The sequence below is a fragment of the Centruroides sculpturatus genome, unplaced genomic scaffold (assembly GCF_000671375.1).
Source record: "Centruroides sculpturatus isolate CEXI.00-Female unplaced genomic scaffold, Cexi_2.0 scaffold441, whole genome shotgun sequence".
NCBI lineage: Eukaryota > Metazoa > Arthropoda > Arachnida > Scorpiones > Buthidae > Centruroides > Centruroides sculpturatus.
The window spans coordinates 182,054-203,458 of record NW_019384822.1 but is presented as its reverse complement, the minus strand read 5'-3'; the positions used below and the strand labels follow the sequence as shown (position 1 = coordinate 203,458).

Below are 21,405 nucleotides of genomic sequence, written 5' to 3'. Positions count from 1 at the left end.
AATAAGCACTTTACTCAAGCATATTTAACATGTACTGCTTGCTTATTTCATAACCTCATGGAAAAATTTGAGAATTTCTGAAAACATCAAAATTTAACTTTGGTATCTTTTTCCATACAATTCCTCAATTTATTATTAACTAATTCCGTTTTCATATTTTTCAGCAACATTGATAGTTTCATATCTAAATTTAAATATCAATATACTTACATTTGATAAATTTAAGTATATTAAATCAATCTAAACTTTCGAGATAAAATTTATTCGTCCTTGAGATTTTCAAACTTTCCGTAAAATATGCAACATATAAGAAATTATATTGTTGGTTAGTTGCTATTTTCAAGTTTGTTTCCATAACTTCCTTATACTTTATTTCTAGAAACAGTAATATTTCTATGTAAAAATCCACTTTTGTTGCATCATTTATTGAATTTCCAAAATAAACTTAACAAATCTTACTAAGATCAGCTGAAATAAAATTGGTAGCTACTATCTTTGGAATTAAATACAAACTGGTTTTAAAATTGGACTGATTCAAATGTAAATTTTTGTATCTGCATTACTGAACGGTTCCAATGTATATAAATCTGGTGCTGCATAATTTGAGAAAACTATCCTAGTAGTTAGCCAACATGTCTTTAATAGTACAAAGAAAAATTGCAAATAAATTGATTCTAACATTATAATAAAAATATATGTATTATTAAAGTAAAGCATTATACAGAATCTGTTTAATCTTCTGGGCATGTTGAAATAAATTATTTTTAACAAATAATAAATGAAAAGCCAGTATAGGTTGCACCACTTTTTATTTCAAGGCAGTGAAAGACAACAGACAATGATTTTACACAGATAACATTTGATCTGTTACATCAGTTCTAAACCGGAGAAAATTTATCAATATAGGAAAAGTTTGAATACACAGACAGCGGGAATCAAGGAAAAACAAAAGAAAAAGAGATAAACACTGCCAGATAAACAATTACCACTAACTGTACAAGCTTTTTTTTATTTTATTATATGTAGTACCAGTATTTCCATTGTTGAACTATTCTAATTAACTTCACAGTATTAAAGGATGCATATTTATATAAATCCCATTTTGTATAACTGGTGATATCAACCCTGCAAAATTTGCAGCCCAAATATCATTTTGAATGAAGCACCTGCAAATTTAACCCCCCATAAATACAATGGTTAATTACCAGACCAGTTTTTGATAAGTGAAAAAACGGGCAATGCAAAACAGTTAAAAAACTTTGTAAATAATACTAGTTTATACAGACTGATAACAATACTTATTTCTGAATGAATTTGACAACCAAACATTTTACTATTGTTAATTATTTTACTGTACCTGATTTTGAATACTAGTCTCTGTACACGTTGACACACATTACCATTGAGAGAGATGTAGAAAAAACACACATTTTCATAAAAAGACATTAAAAACAAAACAACGCCTTCTATCTACGTAAACGTGCACACACAAAAAGTACACACAGCTAGGATTTTTTCATCTGCGCATTTACATGCCAACTTCAGAGTGAACTGAATAGATGCCAGCTCCAATATATAATTTTTTCTTTATATATATATATATCTTCCATTCTGTATAAGCTGCAATTTTTAACATAAAACTTCTTTGGCACACCATCCTAGTTGAGAGGAACTTACAATGAATTAACAATGTTTACAAATGACTGTCAAAGTTATCAATGTCAGCCACAATGCACTGATGCTGGCATGTATGTACTTAAATGAATGGACCCATTTCACCCTATTTACGTTTAAAAGCAAAAAATGCCCTGGGGATATACTTTAAAATAATTTCATCATTTGACAATTCACAACAGACAGACTGCTCTTTCACACAATAATCAAAAATTCTCATTACACTTATTTTGATTCCCTTTAACCGCTTTCCAAAACAGAATCTTTGAAATTAATTTCAAGTTTTTTTTCCATTTTATCACACATTTAATATCCAAATGTGCCATCTACAAACAAAATGTAAATTTGATTTGTTTCTATCTTGTACTATACTAAACATCAAAAGAACTAGGGATCTCACTATTAACTTTTGGTCCCTTACTTGGTCACAAAAACAAATTTTTTTTAAAGAATCATAAGTGAACATTGGCAATCAAAATACAACATATAAAACTGGTGAAATCAGTCCATTCTTTAAAATCATTCCAATTTAAAAAATCTTTTTAAAATTAATCACAAAACATCTTTACAATTATGTATTAATGCAATGCTATACAAATCAATGGCATTTTTTTTAATGGAAAAACAAAGTACTATTGTGCTTTCACTTTACAACATATGAAAAAAAAACAGCTTAACTGCTGTTCTTGGATACATTCTTCCAGTTAATTTTTACATATCAGTTTGTACAAACACATGATATAATGAATATAATTAATGCAAATCTGTTGCCCATCTTTGGCTACAGACACTCTTTGTAACAATTGACAAGATTATTTACTAATTCACAACTGTTATGTTTTAACTATTTCAAAAAGAAAATAAATAACAGACATCTTTAAACTCCTCTAGACTATTTTTCAACTTGAACACAGCCTACATTATGAGTGCATTTGTGGTACAATCCTCTTCTGTTCTTCTAAATAATGTCTCAACCTAACCTTATACGAACATGATATTTACAGTGCAAAAAATGGGGAGGATGCTTCCCTGTTTGTCTTACATAAAATTTAGTTTAAAAATGACACTCTTAACACAATGAAAAAATTCAATATATATATATACCTTTTGTTTTTAACTTGTTATTAAACTTGACAGGCAATATATATATAAAATGTGAACTAGTATCAGGCAACAGTGACAAGCCAATTTGCTTCTGCCTGTAGCCAGTGAGAGACTGGGGAAATTCCAAATCACATTTTTCTTTTTAATCATTTTCTAAAATTTTTTGTACAAAATACAGATGAAACTTGTTCAAAAATCATATTATTAAAAATGATCTTTTTCTTTCTTTCTTCCTCTCTGAATCTGAGGAATCGGACAGGGACTGCATCAGTAGGATTAGAAGACCATGTGTAAAGCACCCAGGAACTGAAACATTTTATCAAAACAGAAATGACAGTAATGGTTATATTACACCAGTGGGTTAAAATGTCAAATGATTTCCAGGAAGAGAGAAATAACCTCAGGAACCTGGTGGAATGAAAACCCACTGAAACGAAGATGAAAATGTGCAGAAATGGGAAGTGGGATTATGATTAAGAATGTGTAGCGACAATCACACCAGGCCGTGATTGGTTTAGAAGAGGGAATTGGATGACCTGTTGTCTGATTGCATACTCTGAATTCCCTGCACTGATAGACCTTTGGTGTTGCTCACTGGCTGTACTGCTGGCATGCAAATGAATTACGTGGTCTGTATGACCGTTACTTTCACAACTGTCTAAAGGTATATTCAATAATGATACGGTTTGAAGTTTTAATGGTTCAGAGTCATCCTGAAAGAGATGATCTCCTTCTAGATGACGTATGGCTTCGACTATGGTCTCCAGATTCTGACGAGAAGTGCTGGCAGGATAGATATGAGAAGTTGTCTGTTCTATGTTGTTTGCAGGTGGAGGAGATTCCACAGATGTTGTACTTGTCGATGTTATCACTTCAATCATTTCTGAGGAACTAGTATGACTTCTTCCTGATAAATCTTGAGGTGCCTCGGAAGCCAAAGTTTCTTCGGAACTGTTCTGTGGGGTTGGTGGTGTTGCTATCTCTCGTTTTGGTTCTGTGTCACTAAGTGGAAGCTGAGATTGTGGACTGGTTGGTATTTGCTCAATGGTGACTTGTGACGGAGATTCACCCTAAGAATTGCAAAAATTTAAATTATAGATAATATGTATAAAAATATAAACTATTTACTGCAGTAGCTAAAAATAAAATATATTACAGAAATATTTACATAAACATTAAAACAATAATCAAATTAAATGTAATGTAGACACTATTAAAACCATATTAAAAGTTTTTTGATATAATTTTTTTTTCATATTAATATTTTAATTTAAAATCAAAGTTTTATAATTTATGATATATTTTTTCCAACAAATACATCATTATTATTTTTTATGTACTGCAATCATTTACATTTGTTAACATCTTTAAATAAAATTATCTAAAACTTGAAAAATTGAAATAATTTAAATTTGATATCATCAATAAATTCTGGTATCTGCTGATAACTTACATCACTTGATCGATGTTGATATTGCAACTGAACCTGATGTGTTATTTCACGAATACGTTCAGGATAAAGCTGAGCTTCTAGATTTCGAGTTTGTTCCTCCATCATCATTCTTAAACGTCTTTCTCGATCTAATTGCACTCTTAATTCAATCATTTCTCTACCTAAATCATCTATGCTTGGTTCTGCACTTGATGGACTGGTAGTTGGAGTGGGCAGACTTTCTGATGCTTCTAAAAACAAATACATTAACAATGAACAATTTAATTTAATTTTAATTAAATATATTCTAAATTATTAGTTTATCTACATAAAAATCTATAATTTAACATGACTTTTGATGTTAATATTCAATCCATCATCTTCTTAATGATTTTAGATATAGAGTAATTTTATGATACAAAAAATTAACCTTTATACATTTTATTCATATATTGTATACATAAAAAAAAACTTACACCTTTATAAATCCAGCAAAAAATTTAATAAAAATTAAGAACATTTTCGACAATTCACTGATCTTCCTCAGTTACAGAGCACAAGGAAGCTCAGTGAATGGTCGAAAACGTTCTTAATTTTTATTAAATTTGTTGCTGGATTTATAAAGGTGTAAGTTTTTTATGAACTATTTATCTCCAGTTATTTTTGAATTTCATGGTTATACTGTATACATTCAATACATGATATAGAAACAAACTCTTGCCTGAAGCATTTTTTATCTGCAATTTTCTTAAGCTCTATAATTTGTAAATGAAATACCTAATTACTGAAATTCTATTAACTTTTAGCATATAAAAGACAATGCAAAAAGTTAGCTAAAACAGATTGTTTACATAGTTATTATATTAGTTTCTTATAAACAAAACCAGTGATGAGCAATCTTTCCCAAATATGTGCCGCAAGCAAACTTTGCAGACTTCCAGCAGGCTGCATACATTTTTTCCTATGGAGTTGCATGCTTTTAAGCCTGAGTGCCAACATATTTAATAACTCCAATAAACTAGCTACTAAAATAATGAATGCTAACTAGTAATATATAGTTTATCATCTTTTTACTGGTCAAGTTTAGTTTGAATCATTAATTGTTATTAGTATCAGCTTAATGAGACAAAAAAACAGGAAAATAAACTTATGTTGACTATCAGGGTTGCAGGTTGCTATTGACTGGACTAAACCATATTTTCTTTATGATCATTATCATATTCCAAGAATGTTTAGATACAAATAATTAACATTTAAAAAGATTATTTAAAACATTTTCCATCTTATAATGTAACATTATATACTGTAGACCAAACATAACACAGGTCAAAACAATATGAAATCATTTATAACACGATGAAAATTTTGATTCCAAATTTCACAACTTTCAAATTTGTTAGAAATTATTTCAGCTAGAAAAAATTGTTTAATGTATTATCATATCTGTAACAGTAAAAACACATAGTTCTCATGAAGACTATGCCCATATTATTTCATATATACAATGCATTATAGATACCATACACATAATCTTTTTTTAAAAAAAGGGCAAACTTAAATGTTTCTGGAGATCAGTATTGCTTACTTGAAAACACTGGTATGCAAACATGTTTCTTAAACTCAAAGAAAGAAAGAAATTCTACTTTAATTTAATAATATTTATGGAGTGAAACATATTGTTATGTTTAAAATCCTTGAAAAAAGGGAACAATTTAAACTAAAATATAATTAGACAATTATAAAATAAAAACTAATTACACTAAAACATAATATTAAATCCTACACAAACACATAAATATTATCAATTGTGCAAATTTAATAAATCAGAATTTAAATGTCAATGCAGTTGGAGCAATACATATGACTTAATTATCATATATATCTGTATATAAAATTTAAACAGAAAATTTATTTTCGAATGAAATAAACAAACAGAATATTAATACAATAATACTATTCCAAGAATCACCATTCAATGCATTTGAACAGATTTTTTATCACTTCTCAAAAAAAAAAAAAAATTTTGTCGTACAATATACTAAAACTCAAGCAAATACAAACCATCATTTACATAAAATATAATTATATTTAATCACTTAATATTCATAGTAAAATTAACTTTTTCTTATTTATTTCTAAATGCAGCATATTTCATAATGATGTTATACAAGTGGTTTTAAAAACTTCCATTTTTATAAATAGTAGATATAAAATTGCAATTATCCAAACAATTTTTGAAAGAAATGTTAGACTGATGAAAAATAATCCAGTTTGTTTCCTAGTTCAAAGTCTTATAGTTATTTGTTTATAAATTTAATATTAGCTGAAAGAGTGAAGGTTCTTGGAGTAGTTACAATAGTTGGAGCAAATCTCAAACAATTTAGTAAATATTAATTAAAAAATATAATGGAAAGTAAAACAAAACTGTGCAACTTTTAATATTAAAAAAAAAAAATAATAGTAATAAAATTTTAAAATAATCTATTAATGTAAATATTTTTATGAAACTGTACAAAAATCACACATAGAGAATTTAATTGAATTAGCAAATAGTTGAAATTCCTGCTTTGATGATATTTACATTTGAAGGAATTACAAATATGTTATTGAGTATTACAAAATTTGTTGCATGATATATTTAAAAATTAAATATTAAATTGCAAAGCAGAATTTTGAATTTCTAGGAAATATGCACACCAAATAAAAAGTTATCTCCAAACATTTTAACAACGAAATTCACCAATAATACAAAAACAATCAAAATGTAACTTAAAATAAAAATTAAGAATTAATTCCACATTTTCAATTTTGTTCTGAGACCACTTAATCAAAAATCAACTGGGTAATTATAAAATTACAAATATTTTGCAAGAAAAATAGTCAATACCTAAATTAGATTTTAGTTATAACATTTGTAATGCTTAATTTTATTTAAGCAAGAGCTAATATTAAATTAAGCCATTGAACTCTTAACAGAATATTATCATACAAATCGTATTTCAATAGACATCAAATTCTATACAATAATGAAATTAAAATTGTATCCATAAAAGTCAAGTATTTGGTTTGCTTCATTTTAGTAACAACATACAGATTCATTGTCATGTTAGTTAACCGACATACTTCAATAATACTTTATAGAACAGTTTAAAATCTTGTTCACCTGTTTCGGCCTTCCGTCTCTTTGGGAGAGGAGAATCCGAGCTGCTCCCATCACTGTCGAGGTTCATCTGAGTATTCAGAATTCTTTTCAACTGGCAATTCTGAGCTAATAATCTAGTTTTCTCCTGTTCTAACTGGTAGATGTAATCTGCTGTATGCTGAAGAATAGCAGCCTGAAAATAACATTTCACATCATCATCATCAAACGATTCATTTTCAAATAAAATTAACCAATTTATTTATTTTATTGAAATCAATCATTGTAATCAACTTAGAGAAAGCGATATAAAAAAATAAAAAATTTCCACCTTTTTAAGATTGCAAAAAGCAATGCAATATAGATAGAGTGTAAAAGTGTAATGACATCAGGGTCAAGCCACAAGTTTCTTAAGCTATGTTAAGAATTTTAAATCTTAAGATCACAGCACTAACTGGTTATAAAAACTTCCTGACCCTTATCATCAACCTCACCAAATATGCATTACCAATTCAAAAACTAAAAAAGTATCTACACTATCCATAAAAACATGTAAAAATCATCTATAAATTTAAATTTTACAGCATTTGTCATTTCTCAAAAAAAAAAAAAAATTATTATTTTTTTTAATCTCTTAAAAGACTATACTATATAAATTGTTATTAAATCTATATTACTTTGAATATAAAAATTGATATTGAACTCATTTTTAAATCAATATCTATTAGAACAGGAATTAGATTTGATCCCAAAATTACAGGATAATGGATAAATTAATTGATTTTCAATATATACTAGTATATATAATTTACAAAAATACTTTAACATAATTTAATTGCATTTCCTTTTTTTATTTAACAATATTTATTATTTTAGAATTAATTGATACGTTTTAATTATTATTATAATTGGTCATTTGTTTTGGTTGATTACTATTTATTTTTCCACAAAATATAAGCAATATGCACTAACAGTAAACAATATTTAAAATTTTGATAAACTGCACACTTCCACAAATTGTAAAAAGTACAACTGAAAAAAAAAAACAGTAATTCATTATATTTTTATATTTAGATAATCATACTTGAAGCAAGATAAAACAAAAAATATGTAAATTTAAAGGAAATAAAAGATATTTAAAAATTTCCTTCTATAATATTGCAATAATATATTCAACAATTATTTCAACATAAAACCGTGCCAAACAACTCTGACATCCCTAAGAAATTGAATGGAAGGGGCAAGTTTCAATACCAGAGACTACAAACACTTCTAAAAACAAAAAGGTATGTTAATAGATATGAGACAAGTTTATGGAAAGAATGCATGTAAGACAAAATTTGCTCTTTTTTAATTTTTAATACTTGAAATTCATGTATACTTTCCATGTTTACTATATAAGTAATTAATAAATCATATAGTTCACTACAATCTAAGCCATCAGGACCTCTCCCCAGAGAAAGAGAAATCCAAAATAGTGCAGATAAGATTTAGTTCCACCATGAACTTGGTATGCTTAATAAATACATTTAAATAGCGATTTTTTCGCTATATTGATTTCCTTTTCAGTTTTGTACTTTCTGTCAGAATTTGATATGAAATAAAAATTATAATAGCTTTATGTATGAAAGAGAAAGATTCGACTTATTTCTATAAACTTTTTAAAATCCAGAACACACTTCCCCAATTCTTAGTGTTGAACCTTTATAGTGAAGGATTTAATTCAAGGAATCAAGAAAACAGAAAATAAGAATTGGAATCTAAACAAAAAATATAAACATTAAAGAAACACGACAAACGTGAACGGGATCTTCGACGACACGCAGTCACAAATCGTACGGCGTCCGGACCCGCCGAGGTAATAATGGCGGAGAGAAAGTGATAAATTTTAATACGGAACGACTCCATTAGAAGAGGGGAGGGCGGAAAATCCACTAAAAAGCCACTCGGAGTTTATACGGGCCACGTCGAAGGCGAAACGTGTACCAAGAGTCGGAGAGAATGCCAAAAGCCGAAAGGGCGACAGGTGCGCACGGCGCCACGGGGAACGGCACGTGCCGACGACGGCGACGCAATCGCCGCCCGGGCCGGCCGGCGGCGTAACGCGATTCTTCCTCCTCCCATCCAGGCCCCGAGAAACGGAACCGGCGCCAAATGCCGAAAGAAGAGAACCCCGCGCCCCGTCCCCGGAATTCGGGAGGAGGAGGAAACGGGTCGAACACACCCCCTCGCAGAAGGATCCGCCCAATTCCCGGGACACTACCGATTTAAAAAGGGTTCCGGCTTCCTCCAGGCGGCGGTCACTGCGAAAGACGCCCTACCCGGGAGCGCCGTCATCGATCGGTAGCCGGAGGAGGCGGCGGAGACCGTTTGGGGCCATTTAAACGATCTGCGGAAGGACGACAAAGGAAAAAATGGCCGCCGTCGAACGGGCAGCAGACCGCCCATCCGCTGAAAGAGGCCACCAAAATAAAAAGGGAGGGCCCAGCGCCCGAAAGCTTCCACGCGGCAGACGACCGGACGCCCGTTCCGTCGCGATAAAGGCGACCTGGAAAACTTCCAGTCTGCCGAAGACAGTCGAGACGGCATTCGATCTCGGTCTCTTTTTAAACGGCAAAGAAATTCCCGGTCCGATGCCAACGTGACGCGCGACCGGAGCAGCGTCGCGCCCCGAAGGGAGACCGAATCCAAAAGACTCCGAGCGGGCCCAGCCAGGAAATCGCACGCCTCGTCCGCGCGGCCTACTCCGGGCGGCGCTCTCTCGGACGAGCGAAGGGTGAACGGACCCGCGTCCTCCCTCCGTCTTCTGGCAGCCGTCCTCTTCTCCGCTTGGCCGACTGCCGACGCCGCCAGATCGCCGCTTCTGTGGCGGAGTTCCAAGGGGAACGGCGCGTCCGAGGAGGAGGCCGTCTTCCAACCCAGACGCTATAATTGGATATTAGCGCGTCGGACGTCTTTGACGCGTGACGACCGATGGAGCGCGACGCGGGTAAACGCGCCCGGTGCGGAAAGTACTGTACACCGATATACCGGGATGAAGGAACTACACTCGAAAAATCTCGTTGGCATTTTATCTACCAGAGTTTAATAACTCAAAGAATTTATCCCCTCCGGGTCCGTCCAGTTTCTCGGGGGCCTAGGATGGACGACACCGGCAAGAGGGCAAACCAAACAGTATTCACTGCGCCAATGACGTAGCTTATTTCCATCCGGCATTTCCTCCAGCTGTACAGTACTTAGTTATTTTCCTCGGTCGTAACCGGAAAGGCCCGCCTCCCATTCGGTCGGGCCTATTTAAGCAGACTCCATTGGCGGAGACGGAAGCGGGCCTCCGAAAACATTTCGAATCGAGCCGGACGCCCATCGATCGTTCCAGACCCCGGGCGATAACTGCGCCCGAGGGGGAAACGTTGGCTATTGTCCGTAAACAAAAGTCCGGGGTCCGGCCCGCTTCCAAATTTAATTACGGGTGGGGAGACGGCCGAACGGTGTCGGTTTTCCGGCCCATCGATCGATCACCCGTTTCGACGGCCCAACGGCTCCCCGCGGGTTCTAGAGAGCGAAGACCTCTTCGGGCCGGCATATGGAAGAGTCGGGGGCCCATCCTTTCCGACCAGGCCCGCCCGCAGCCTTCTCCGGAGACGGAGAGGTGGCCTTTTTTAGTCCGACGCGGCGGTGGGCATTCGGAATGCCGATCGCACACGTGGCGATGACTCATCCGGTCGGCCGGTCGAACAGCTGCCCGGCCCACGCGCGGGATCGAGTGGCAGACGGCCTAGTTACGTCACGCCATCCGTTAAACCTGACAGATCGCCCCGATAAATAGCGCCCGCTAGTATTAGTTAAGTAGAAATTCAGCGAAATCCAGAGCGGCCAGAGGGACAGAATGACGCGTTCCGGTAACAGCTGACGGAAGGGCGGTCGGGTGGCGTGGGCGTTCGAAGGACGAAAGGTCGTCGCGCCCGGAAAATTGCGCGACGCGGCGCGGAGATACCGGCTACCTATTTCTGGTATTTGAAAGAAAATGAGTCGTGGTTTGGAGGTTACAATGGGGAATGCCTCCGGCATTACCCTGTATTCGACGAAATCGTCTGCAGGCCGTTCATTCCCGTCTACCTGGATGGGAAGGTAAATTCCTTTCGATAGTCGCGGCCTCCCGTCGCCGCCATCTTTCGACCTCGACCTTTAATAACTTTAAGCGGGAAACTATCCTTTCGGAATTCTGGATTAGAACCTCGGCAGCCATCGATTTTCGCCGGGCTGAGGACGCGAGAGAGGGAGGTGCTCGTCCTCCTCCCGGCGGCATCGTAGACGCCTACCGGCCGTAACCCGAGATAATTTCGTCACTATTATAAGAAACCTGGCCGAATGCCACCTAGGTCCGGAAAACGAGCCAAAGGGGCCGTTCTCGGTCCGGCTCGCGACGAGGAAAAGACTATTGTCGCGTACCGACGCGCGTGCGGCCGCGACGCGACGCCCTTCGCAAAATCGATAAACGGTCGCTATGGAGACGGCCGAGAGACGCGTCGCTAACGGGCCGGAGGAGGGAGGGCCGAAGGGAGACAGAGGCGCCACGTGCTATTCCAGTCTGGCGGGCGTCTAGACGGGCCGGGAAAATCCGAAAAGGGGCCCGCTCGCCCGAAATCCCCAGAAAATTTTGAGGCTCACCTTACTCAGCTTCTCTCCTTCGTGGTGCGGCAGCAGGGTCCTGAGCGACTGAAATCCCGCGTTGATGCTTTGCATCCTCCTCCGCTCGTTGCTGTTGGCGATTTCTCTTCGGATCCTCTTCTCCTGTTCCATCTGGGTCTTGGGTGAAATGGGCCGATTGGCCAACCTGTGGGGACAGATCGCGGAGAATGAGAGAGAGAGAGAGAGAGAGAGAGACAGAGACAGAGATAGAAGAGAGACGGCTTTTACGCTACCGTCGACTGCGGCCGATTATCAATTAAAGAAACGAAAGGATGTTTACCGACCCGGCGGGACGTTTCATTACGTCGCTGCGGGGACGCGGTTCTGTGACGTCAGCGGGGCGAGGAAGCGTCGAACGACGTGCGAGCGCCAGGCCCGACCCGGCCGAGAAGCCAACCGGCGTTATCCGGCCGTTCTACCGCTACTGTGGCCGCGTCGTCGAGAGCGTGGCGCCGTGGATCCGCCGTTGCGGCAGCTGATCCGGCCGGGGGTTTTGCCGACTGTTACGAGATCGTTAACAGCTGCCAGACGCCGACCGAAGACGTGTCGGTCGGGCCTCTGGCATTTTGCCAACTCGCCGCAGCCATGATGCCCGGTGTGGACGAATGGCTGACGTGCAGCACACAAACGTGCCCTTTGACGGAGTGTCGCCAACCCTTCTTCTGTCCCTTCCTATCATTTTCTATCGACGATGGATTCTGTGGCCTACCAAATATTTAAGTCACCTGGCGAATTAATGAGCCGATAACCCGACCCGCGTCCCGTTTTCCTATATTATACAATAGCGCATCAATATTCAATACAGCACTTCCTAAATATTGATTCAAGATCATACGTTTCTGCTTCTTCGGTAAATGGGAATTTGAAATTAATTAATTACTTAGTTGCCGCTTTCTATTATATACATATAAGCAGCCAATGGGCATATTTTGATAAATAGATTTAAAAAATATCAAACACTTAATTTTTGAATGAATACAAAATTTATAATCAGAGAATTATTGAAAATTATCCACGTCAATTATTAAATTTTATGTTTAAATTTATTGTACAAATTTAATTTTGGTGCATACGATAAAAAAATATATAAAAAAAACTGTAAATGCTGTTTTTGCTTCCAGTCTGGCTACACTTTTACTTTATCCGTTAGGAAACTTGATTATCTTTTACTAAATGCCTACTACTAATATAATCTGCGAGTGCACAGAGTCCGGGGGTTTCTTCTTTGATCCCTCGAACTTGGAAAACCAATATTCTCGAGTATGTTTCCGCTGTTTGAAAGGGGCCCGTGCCGAGTTGGCGGCATTTAAAAGTGAAGAATCATCCGGTGATGTGTCGTTTTTGATTAATTGCTACATTTCTACAATTATCTACACAGGGGAATTACTGACGGTGAATTGCAAATCCTCATATACTCCGAACACATGACGATTTTCGAATATGTAGACTATTTGATTGCCTCGACAATTTACTTAACTATATTAATAACATAGCCAGCAAAATAAAAGAATTGTGTAAAAAAACACTAATAACTAAATTCTATAAAATCTCCCAGATACAGAACAGTTTTCTGTAAGAGATCAGAAGTTGTATACATTTAAAACTTTACTAAATAAAAACCTGGCAAACTGATTTGTCTACACATGACTATGTATTACTTAATGCGTCTCATTCACATTATTATATTCATAAAAGTTGAATAAGAAGAGAAAAAAAGATGGAAAATTTCCTGTGAATGTCCTAAATAAATATAAACCCTTCTAGTTGAATTACTAGTGACTGTCCTGTTTACTATTTGTACTAGTTTTCCAGATGGAAAACATTATAGTTAATATTAATAACAATAATAATCATATAAACTAACAATAAAAGAGAATAAACTTACAATTATTCCTAAATATATTTATTTTTTTCCTTTTGTCAAAACTGAAAAATGAGGAAGGAAATTCGTAAATATGGCAGCACCACGTGATCGCAACAGCTGTTGAGGCCTTTCAGCACCATGTGACATAGCAAAAATCACTATTTGCTCGCAACAAAATGAATTCATGTCGACAGTAACCTTTCGTATTCGTATTTAACAGCTAATTACGATTATAAATTAATTACATTTTCGAATAATTATTGTTATAATCCATAAAGCCAGGCGTGGAAGTGATAACAGGAAAAATATAATGATTCCTATGCGATTTTTTCATTATTAATTTAATATTTTAAAAATTCTTAATTTAACTCTATATAATTAATTAATGTTCGTGTTAATAATAATTAAGTAAAAAAATATATTTATAGAAATTAATTTTTAAACGTGATTTAATAATTATAAGTGGAATTTACGTTAAAAATGGCGCCGATGTATTTATTTTTTATATAAATACGGTTTTTATTCAACGGTTAGCATCCGTCTGCGTGTAGAGCTAAGCCTAGTTAGGGTTCGCCATTGTCAGCCTTACCTGCATAAGCTACCGATGACTTCTTCTTCTTGCCGACGAAATTCGTGCCCGATTCTTCTCTTTTCGCTGTTCCGATGATATATTGCCATCATCCGAAGATAGTGACGTTTAAAAACGAATCGTACGGCTGATTTTTATCCGTTTTTCTACTCAAAAAAACACTTTTAAATTTGCCTTATTTACAACGCCCAACAACACCTTGATTCACCAAATGGCTGCGTTTGGCGGGAAACGCGTGGTCGACGCCATTCGGTATCAATCCACGTTTGGCGTTTATATAAACGGGCGAAATGTAAAAAATTACACGTTTTTATCGAGGCAAAACGTTTAATTTACTTATAATCAATAATGTTTTAATATTTTATCCTTTATATGGTGGTTAAATTCGACGGTAGTTTGGGATTACATCGCGAGGCGTAATGATATTTCGGTCGTCAGGCGGATCAGCTGTCACGCGCGGGAACGTTGGTCAACGCGAACCAGCTGTCTGTCGAAACAGTTGGGAGAATTTGAAACGTCTGCTCGTATACATGGCAATTTTTAATTACTCGATTCGTTAAATCGTTCGAATTATAAGAAATTTTACTACCAAACTCCAACTTATTCGAGATCGAAACGAGCTTTTAGTACGTACCACTTCCAGATGTAAATAGAATAGCGTATGTTATCACCCACGTTGAAATTCTCTATAGTATTTTACTACGTCTGGAATGCAGACGAGGTCACGTGATATTCGTGGGGAATCCAGTTTTGGCGGGAACGTAATCAAGGGTCTTCGCTCTCTGAATCGACTCGATTGATTTTTTTCCCTCCTTCGAAATACTTTTAAAAAAGTTCGACTTTGTTTTTTAAACGGCGTCGGAGTAGGAGATAAGTTACCATCGGGTGCATCGAAAACTGAAATTTCTACGTTCTCTTGTAAAAAATGATTTAACAAACATTAAACACAAGCGAATGCTGCGGTGACGTAATACTTAAATATTTCCCACGGTAACTAAAGTACTTTTCCTTTATTAATAATTCCAATCAAAATGTTTTATTTTATTACATAAGATCGACATAATGAGGTCAAAGAATAATAATATTCAACTTTTACGAATTAGTGCCAGGGTTTTTTCTCTTTTTTTTTTCTAACTTTATTATTATTATAATTATTATTAATTCATGTAACTTAGAAGTTTTGCAGGTGAAGAAAGAAAAAAAATTACATACATTGTGCAACAAATTTATTATTATTATTATTATTATTAATGGTAAGTAAAACTTTGTTTTCAATATATATAATTATAAATTTAATTATATGCCAAGAAAAATAATAAAATTTTAAAAGAAAAACTGATGTAAATGATGCTGACAAGATGATGATGCTCTATAGAGATGCTGATGTGATGCTTTTAAGTGATGTTGACAAGATTATATTGACAAAACAATGTTATGTAATTTTAATAAGAACTCTCAATATGTTTTCTTTACCAAATAATACAGCTTTATTGAAAACAAAATTACAAAATATGTGTTAAAAGTTTACAGGCAATTATTATTATTATTTTTTTTTGCTGTAATTACAAATATTTACTGTTATTTTCTTTAGCTTCTTATTCTGTCTGTGAAGTTGAAATTTTTAAGATGTTAAAACATTTTTTCCTGTTTAATTCTGAAATTTAACAAAATATAACTTAAATTCATCTTTAATATTATATGTTAACATTTCTGTTTCATTTTTTAAATGTTAAAAGTGGCATTAATCCTATAATTTATCATATTTCTAAGAGTAAATTATATGTGAAAATTCTCCAACATCAATTTTAAATCACTCTTTCTTCAGATTTAAAAATAGAATCATCATTTAATATTTTTTACTCTATAATTATACTTATCATTGCCTTTTAGTCTCACTTGCTAACATTTATCACACTTTATTACTTTTTTTAATGTGTCAACTATTTTAACATCCTATTTAAATATTCAATTAGGGGAATATTATATGTTTAACCTGTATCCTGTTGAGAGTTTATCAGATTCTTAATCTAGAAGTCTCCTCTACCAGATACAAGATAGTACAATATGACAGACTTCCGCATTTACTGATAAAATCTGAGTTAATTATCACTTTCTGACTTCAAAGGTAAATCTTCCCACAGAAATTACATTTTTATCAAACATAACTATATATATGTGTTTGTTATATTTTATTGTTTATTATACTTTGTATGAGATTTGTTTATATAATTTTAAATGCCTGGGCTTTTAAACAGAAATAAAGTTTATATATGAGTATAATAAAGTTTACTTGCATTTTCAGAATTTATTATTATTATTAACCTTTGGGTTCATCATCCAAATCATCAGGCCATTTATCCCTACTGGAATCTCTTCTAAACAAACAGTTTTCCATCATTATGTTTATGCTTCAGTTGTTTTCAAATTTGTACTAATAAAGCTGTAATTTTATCTACAGGTTACAGATATTAAGAGAAACAATAACTGTTAATTAATAATTATAGTTGTTAAATTATGTTGAAACAAGTGAAATTATTTAATTACTTTTTAATTATTTTGATCTCAATTAATAGTGGAAATGATTTCTAATGGGTAATGCACCTGATATTTTTTTTTTTAACTAAATTTTTGCTTGTTGAATTTCTTTTTTTTTAATAAAATATTTAAAAATGGTTGACTCTCTTTTATCTTCTAGCAAAAATAGATCACTGCAAGAAGTCACTGAGAAAAAAGGAACCTTTGTGAAAACAATAGTCAAACCACACAAACACTTTTAACAATACCTTTCTCTTAATACAACTTGACAGGTTACTTCTGGATAAGCGGAGAAAATTTTTTGCACTTACAATATTTCTTTTGGTCTTCACTCGTTTTGTTTTATTCTTGCTCTCCAAAATCTATTCTTTTCTTTTGCTATATAAAGATTTTTTATAGAGCTTTTTGTGATGGAAAATGTACATTTAATAACAATACAACTGTACAGGAGAAAAAAGGTTCTTGTCTCTTTGAATATATTTCAGAAATGGGCCTCTTAATTATTCGAATATATTAATTTTCTTAATTTATTTTTCATTAGGGCCTCTAGGATTATATCAGACTTTATAGTAATGATCATTATTAAGAGAAGACAGATTAGGAAAAGTTTTAAATATAAGATTGAAGAGATTCAAAAGTTGATAAAATATATTATGAAAATATACATTAAAGATTATTATAATGTAACTGAAGTTGTTGAAATTAACAACAATTAGCAGCTAGACAATTTTCTATCAATGTACCTTGTTAAATACTATAATTATTGCTTTATAATGTATTGCTAGTTGCTGGTTTAGTTTTAGTCTTTTATAAAAAATAAATAGAATTCTGTATTGAATTTTTAAAAGGTTTCTTTCATTTATTAATTGCTACTGTATTAATGTAGACAGACTCATTTCTTTATAGTTACAGTATTTATTAACTGTTTACATTTTTTTTCTGTTTTTCTTTTTGATGTGACACATTTGTTTACATTCTTTAACTGAGAGGTTAAATTTCACTTTTTTTTTTTAATTCAAGCTTTATTACAAGAATTCAGTTCAGTCATAAAGCTTCTTCTCATAGCAATTATTAAGAGATTTAAAAACTGGGCTAATGAACACTTAAATGAATCCATATATTTTATATCATAAAAATAGGTCTAGATAAGCAAAACAAAATTTAAATTAAATTAAAATTTAGGCTACTGAAATTTAACATTCATAAAGCGTGAGAGAAAAACAATTTTATATAAAAATTAATAATAATGTCTTTTGACAAATATTTAATTGCAATTTGCATAGGTTAGTATAGAGGTCTAACTATAATAAATTTGTAAGAGTAACAAATGTAATTTGTGTATGGCCCATATTATCTAGTTGTGTCATCTCTTTAATTTAAGTGGCATGAGTCTTACAAACAAGTTTCCATATTAAATGCAACATTCTCTACATTATTCAGATTAAATTCATTTGCATTATTTTAACATACAGCACCGGCTACAGTCCTTGGGTCTTTATGTGGTTTTAATCTTTTAAAAATCTCCCATAACATAACACAATATCATGTATGACTCATACAGCTGAATTTAATTATTTTTATATCTTTCGTTGGCTAGGAGCAGATTTGATTTTCAATAGGTTCTATAAACAAGCTTGTTAAGTACTGGAAGGCATTGAATCTTTTCATAACAATTCTTGTTTCACAGATGATTTTATTCATTAACAAAGCAAAAATTTCAATTGTTTAAGTTGATTTTTATTAATTCCGTTTGAATAATACAATTAAAATTCTTCAAATATAATTCTCTGCAGTTTTATTTAATCTAATTTACTTCCTGCAGCTTAGCTTAAAGGTGTTTTACATTTATTAGAATCTTAAGCATGTCAAGTGAAGTGATGAAATCTTATTACTATGTTTAAACTTTACATTAGCATTTTTATTTTAATAAATCCTACGTGATTAATATAAATTTTATTACTTTATATATTTTCCAGCTATTTTCTCCTGAAATGAAATACCAGGAAAATTCTTTAGATAGACAAGTATAAAGGTAAAAATTTATAGCATTTTTTAAATATTATGCTTGGTATGTTTGATTAATATTCAGAATAATAACAAATACTTCTGTGCGTAGAAAGGTTTCTTAGACGAGACATTCGATCGTCTAGTCGGCTAGACGGTGTAAAGGATACCCACCTTGATTTTCTCAAGAATAATCGCAAAAAAATTAATAATAAAATTAGGAAGATACGGAAACAAAAATCAATGTTTGCTATTCATGTGATAAAACTTCGTTCTTTTCTTAATAAACCTATTTATAAGTTATTATTAACATTTATTAAATAAATTTTAAAAAGTTACATATCAAGTATACCGAATAAAACTTTATGTAACGATACTGTATTACAAAATTAATTTCGTTTTTTCCCCGTACTACTTTAACCGTATGCTTAAAGGTGAGGCTAGTAAATATGTAAGGACGAAATATTATACGTTCATCGATTGCTTAACGTGGTGATCTGTTCGTTATACGATTTCGTGACGGATCAAGATATAACGTGACGTTAAAAGAAATGACAGAAAAATCATCTCTCCCAGAAGTATATAATAGCTTTTTACAATAACCATACGAAGTGAACAAATAAAAGCTCTATAGAGAGTTAAAACTACCAATAGTCATACCGGTCTACTTCCACCTTGCGAAAAGTCCGAAAAGTGTCACGCGTCACGAACTGTCACATACCATACACACGAAGTGCACAGCCTACTTGTGCCACTTTCTTCTACTAAGGCACTGTTTGCCCTGTACTCGGGCGAGGGGCCAAATTTTGGGAGATCTTTAAACCACACCTGAGGCAAACCAATACAGCGCACCTGGTTTAAAAATTTCTCTCTACTTATTAGACTTTGAAAAATGGTGATTATATGCATGTAACTCACAATGAGGAAGCAAATTTTTGAGAAAAAATACACGCGAATGACGTCGCAGATTATCCTATCAAAGCATATCGTAATATTTTTTACATAACAAAAATTAGAACGTTAAAAAATAAAAATTAAGCATCGGTAGAGATTAAAATGATGATAAGAATGAATTGATAATATTTTAACTTCTCGATTTATAAAGTTGCTATCAAAGGTTAAGATCTGTGGCGTAACAATGCTATTTTTACAGTCGAACTTTTCTGAATGGGCAAATCTGATGGCTTGTTTATTCTATAATTAATATAAGTGGGATGTTTTTTGATTGAGGAGGTTAACGATCTTGCTTTTGTTCTGGTTATCAACGCCCACATCCCCTATTGTCGGGGGATGTATTATCGATAGATTTGAAAACTAGTACAAGCATAAATATATTTTTTAAACTAAATTTCTGCTTCAAATACCTAATTACAAGCAAAACTTTTATAGGCCTAATCGATTTAGTTAGGCAGTAAAACATTTCCTTTCATCTCAACAAGCTTATCTTCACCTTCCAGCTGCACCAGACCCAATGGGAGCGTGTTCAAAATTGAACATCAACTTCTCTCGAGTATTTTTAAATGGTGGAAAACAAAATCAGTCTGCGAGTTTGTGTATGTGCGTGGGTTTATTTTTTCTTTTTAATTACCAGTTTGGGTGAAATTGTAACTGTGTCTGCTGAACTAGTTTCTGAAATGACGAAAGTAGGACTGGCGTGCATCGATCTGTCCCATCGCGGTCATTCTACGGAAGGTTTTGATATTAGAGAAAGCAACGTGGAGATGATCGTTAAAACAGTGACCGTAAAAGTCCTCTATGTGGGCGTAGGCAGAAAATTGGTGTCGAGTTGTGTAACTCGTACACGCTAACGCTTCGCGACTCGATGATGTCATACCAAGGTTGATTTCCAGTTTTTTCCTTTTTTTTATATAATAAAACTGTTTCCGATTGGCCAAAAATTCTATCTTGACTGCCTGGATGAATTGAGAGCTTTACTATAACACAGGTGCTACCAACCGTATTTCTGTATTAGGCAAACAATTGAGTAAACATGTCTTTCATTCTCTGGCTAGGTTACAATTATCTAGAAACGTCTTTTCTCCAGCATTAGGCTACAATTAGCTAAATACGTCTTTACTCCTGCACCAGACTAGCAGTTAGTAAAATAGCACTTCAGTCCAGTACTAGACTACCAATTGATAATGAAATTGGCCCATTCATACATCAAAACTAACAATTGCTAGGTAGAACAAGTTCCATTTCCTGTACATAAAACAGCTAATTTATAACACATTACACACAAAAATTACATAAATATCTACTCATATTCTGCGTTATATTATTAACGAAAATATCAACTGAATTTTGGTTTTGGTTTCAGTTAAAATTTCACCTCATTTCTTTACTAAGAAAATCAAATAAAAATAAAAATACGA

General features: G+C 33.7%; 1 protein-coding gene and 1 long non-coding RNA gene across 3 annotated transcripts; one reads left to right on the top strand and one right to left on the bottom strand.

The window, feature by feature from the left end:
- Positions 1-792: 792 nt before the first annotated feature.
- On the bottom strand, positions 793-14,724 carry LOC111629941 (transcription factor AP-4-like). 2 transcript variants are annotated; one of them, XM_023373901.1, is made up of 5 exons: positions 14,492-14,724; positions 12,018-12,183; positions 7,374-7,545; positions 4,232-4,461; positions 793-3,848 (listed from the first exon to the last, which is right to left on the bottom strand). In XM_023373901.1, exons 1-5 carry the CDS (start codon positions 14,581-14,583, stop codon positions 3,252-3,254), a joined length of 1,257 nt encoding a protein of 418 aa, XP_023229669.1. In that variant the 5' UTR covers positions 14,584-14,724; the 3' UTR covers positions 793-3,251. The 2 variants fall into 2 exon arrangements, with proteins under 2 accessions (XP_023229669.1, XP_023229670.1); XM_023373902.1 differs by lacking the exon at positions 14,492-14,724 and adding an exon at positions 12,323-12,480.
- A 4,011-nt stretch (positions 14,725-18,735) lies between these two features.
- Positions 18,736-20,552, top strand: LOC111629942. The gene is made up of 3 exons (XR_002757425.1): positions 18,736-18,860; positions 19,003-19,058; positions 19,143-20,552. It is a non-coding gene; the product is annotated as an uncharacterized LOC111629942 (long non-coding RNA).
- Positions 20,553-21,405: the final 853 nt, after the last annotated feature.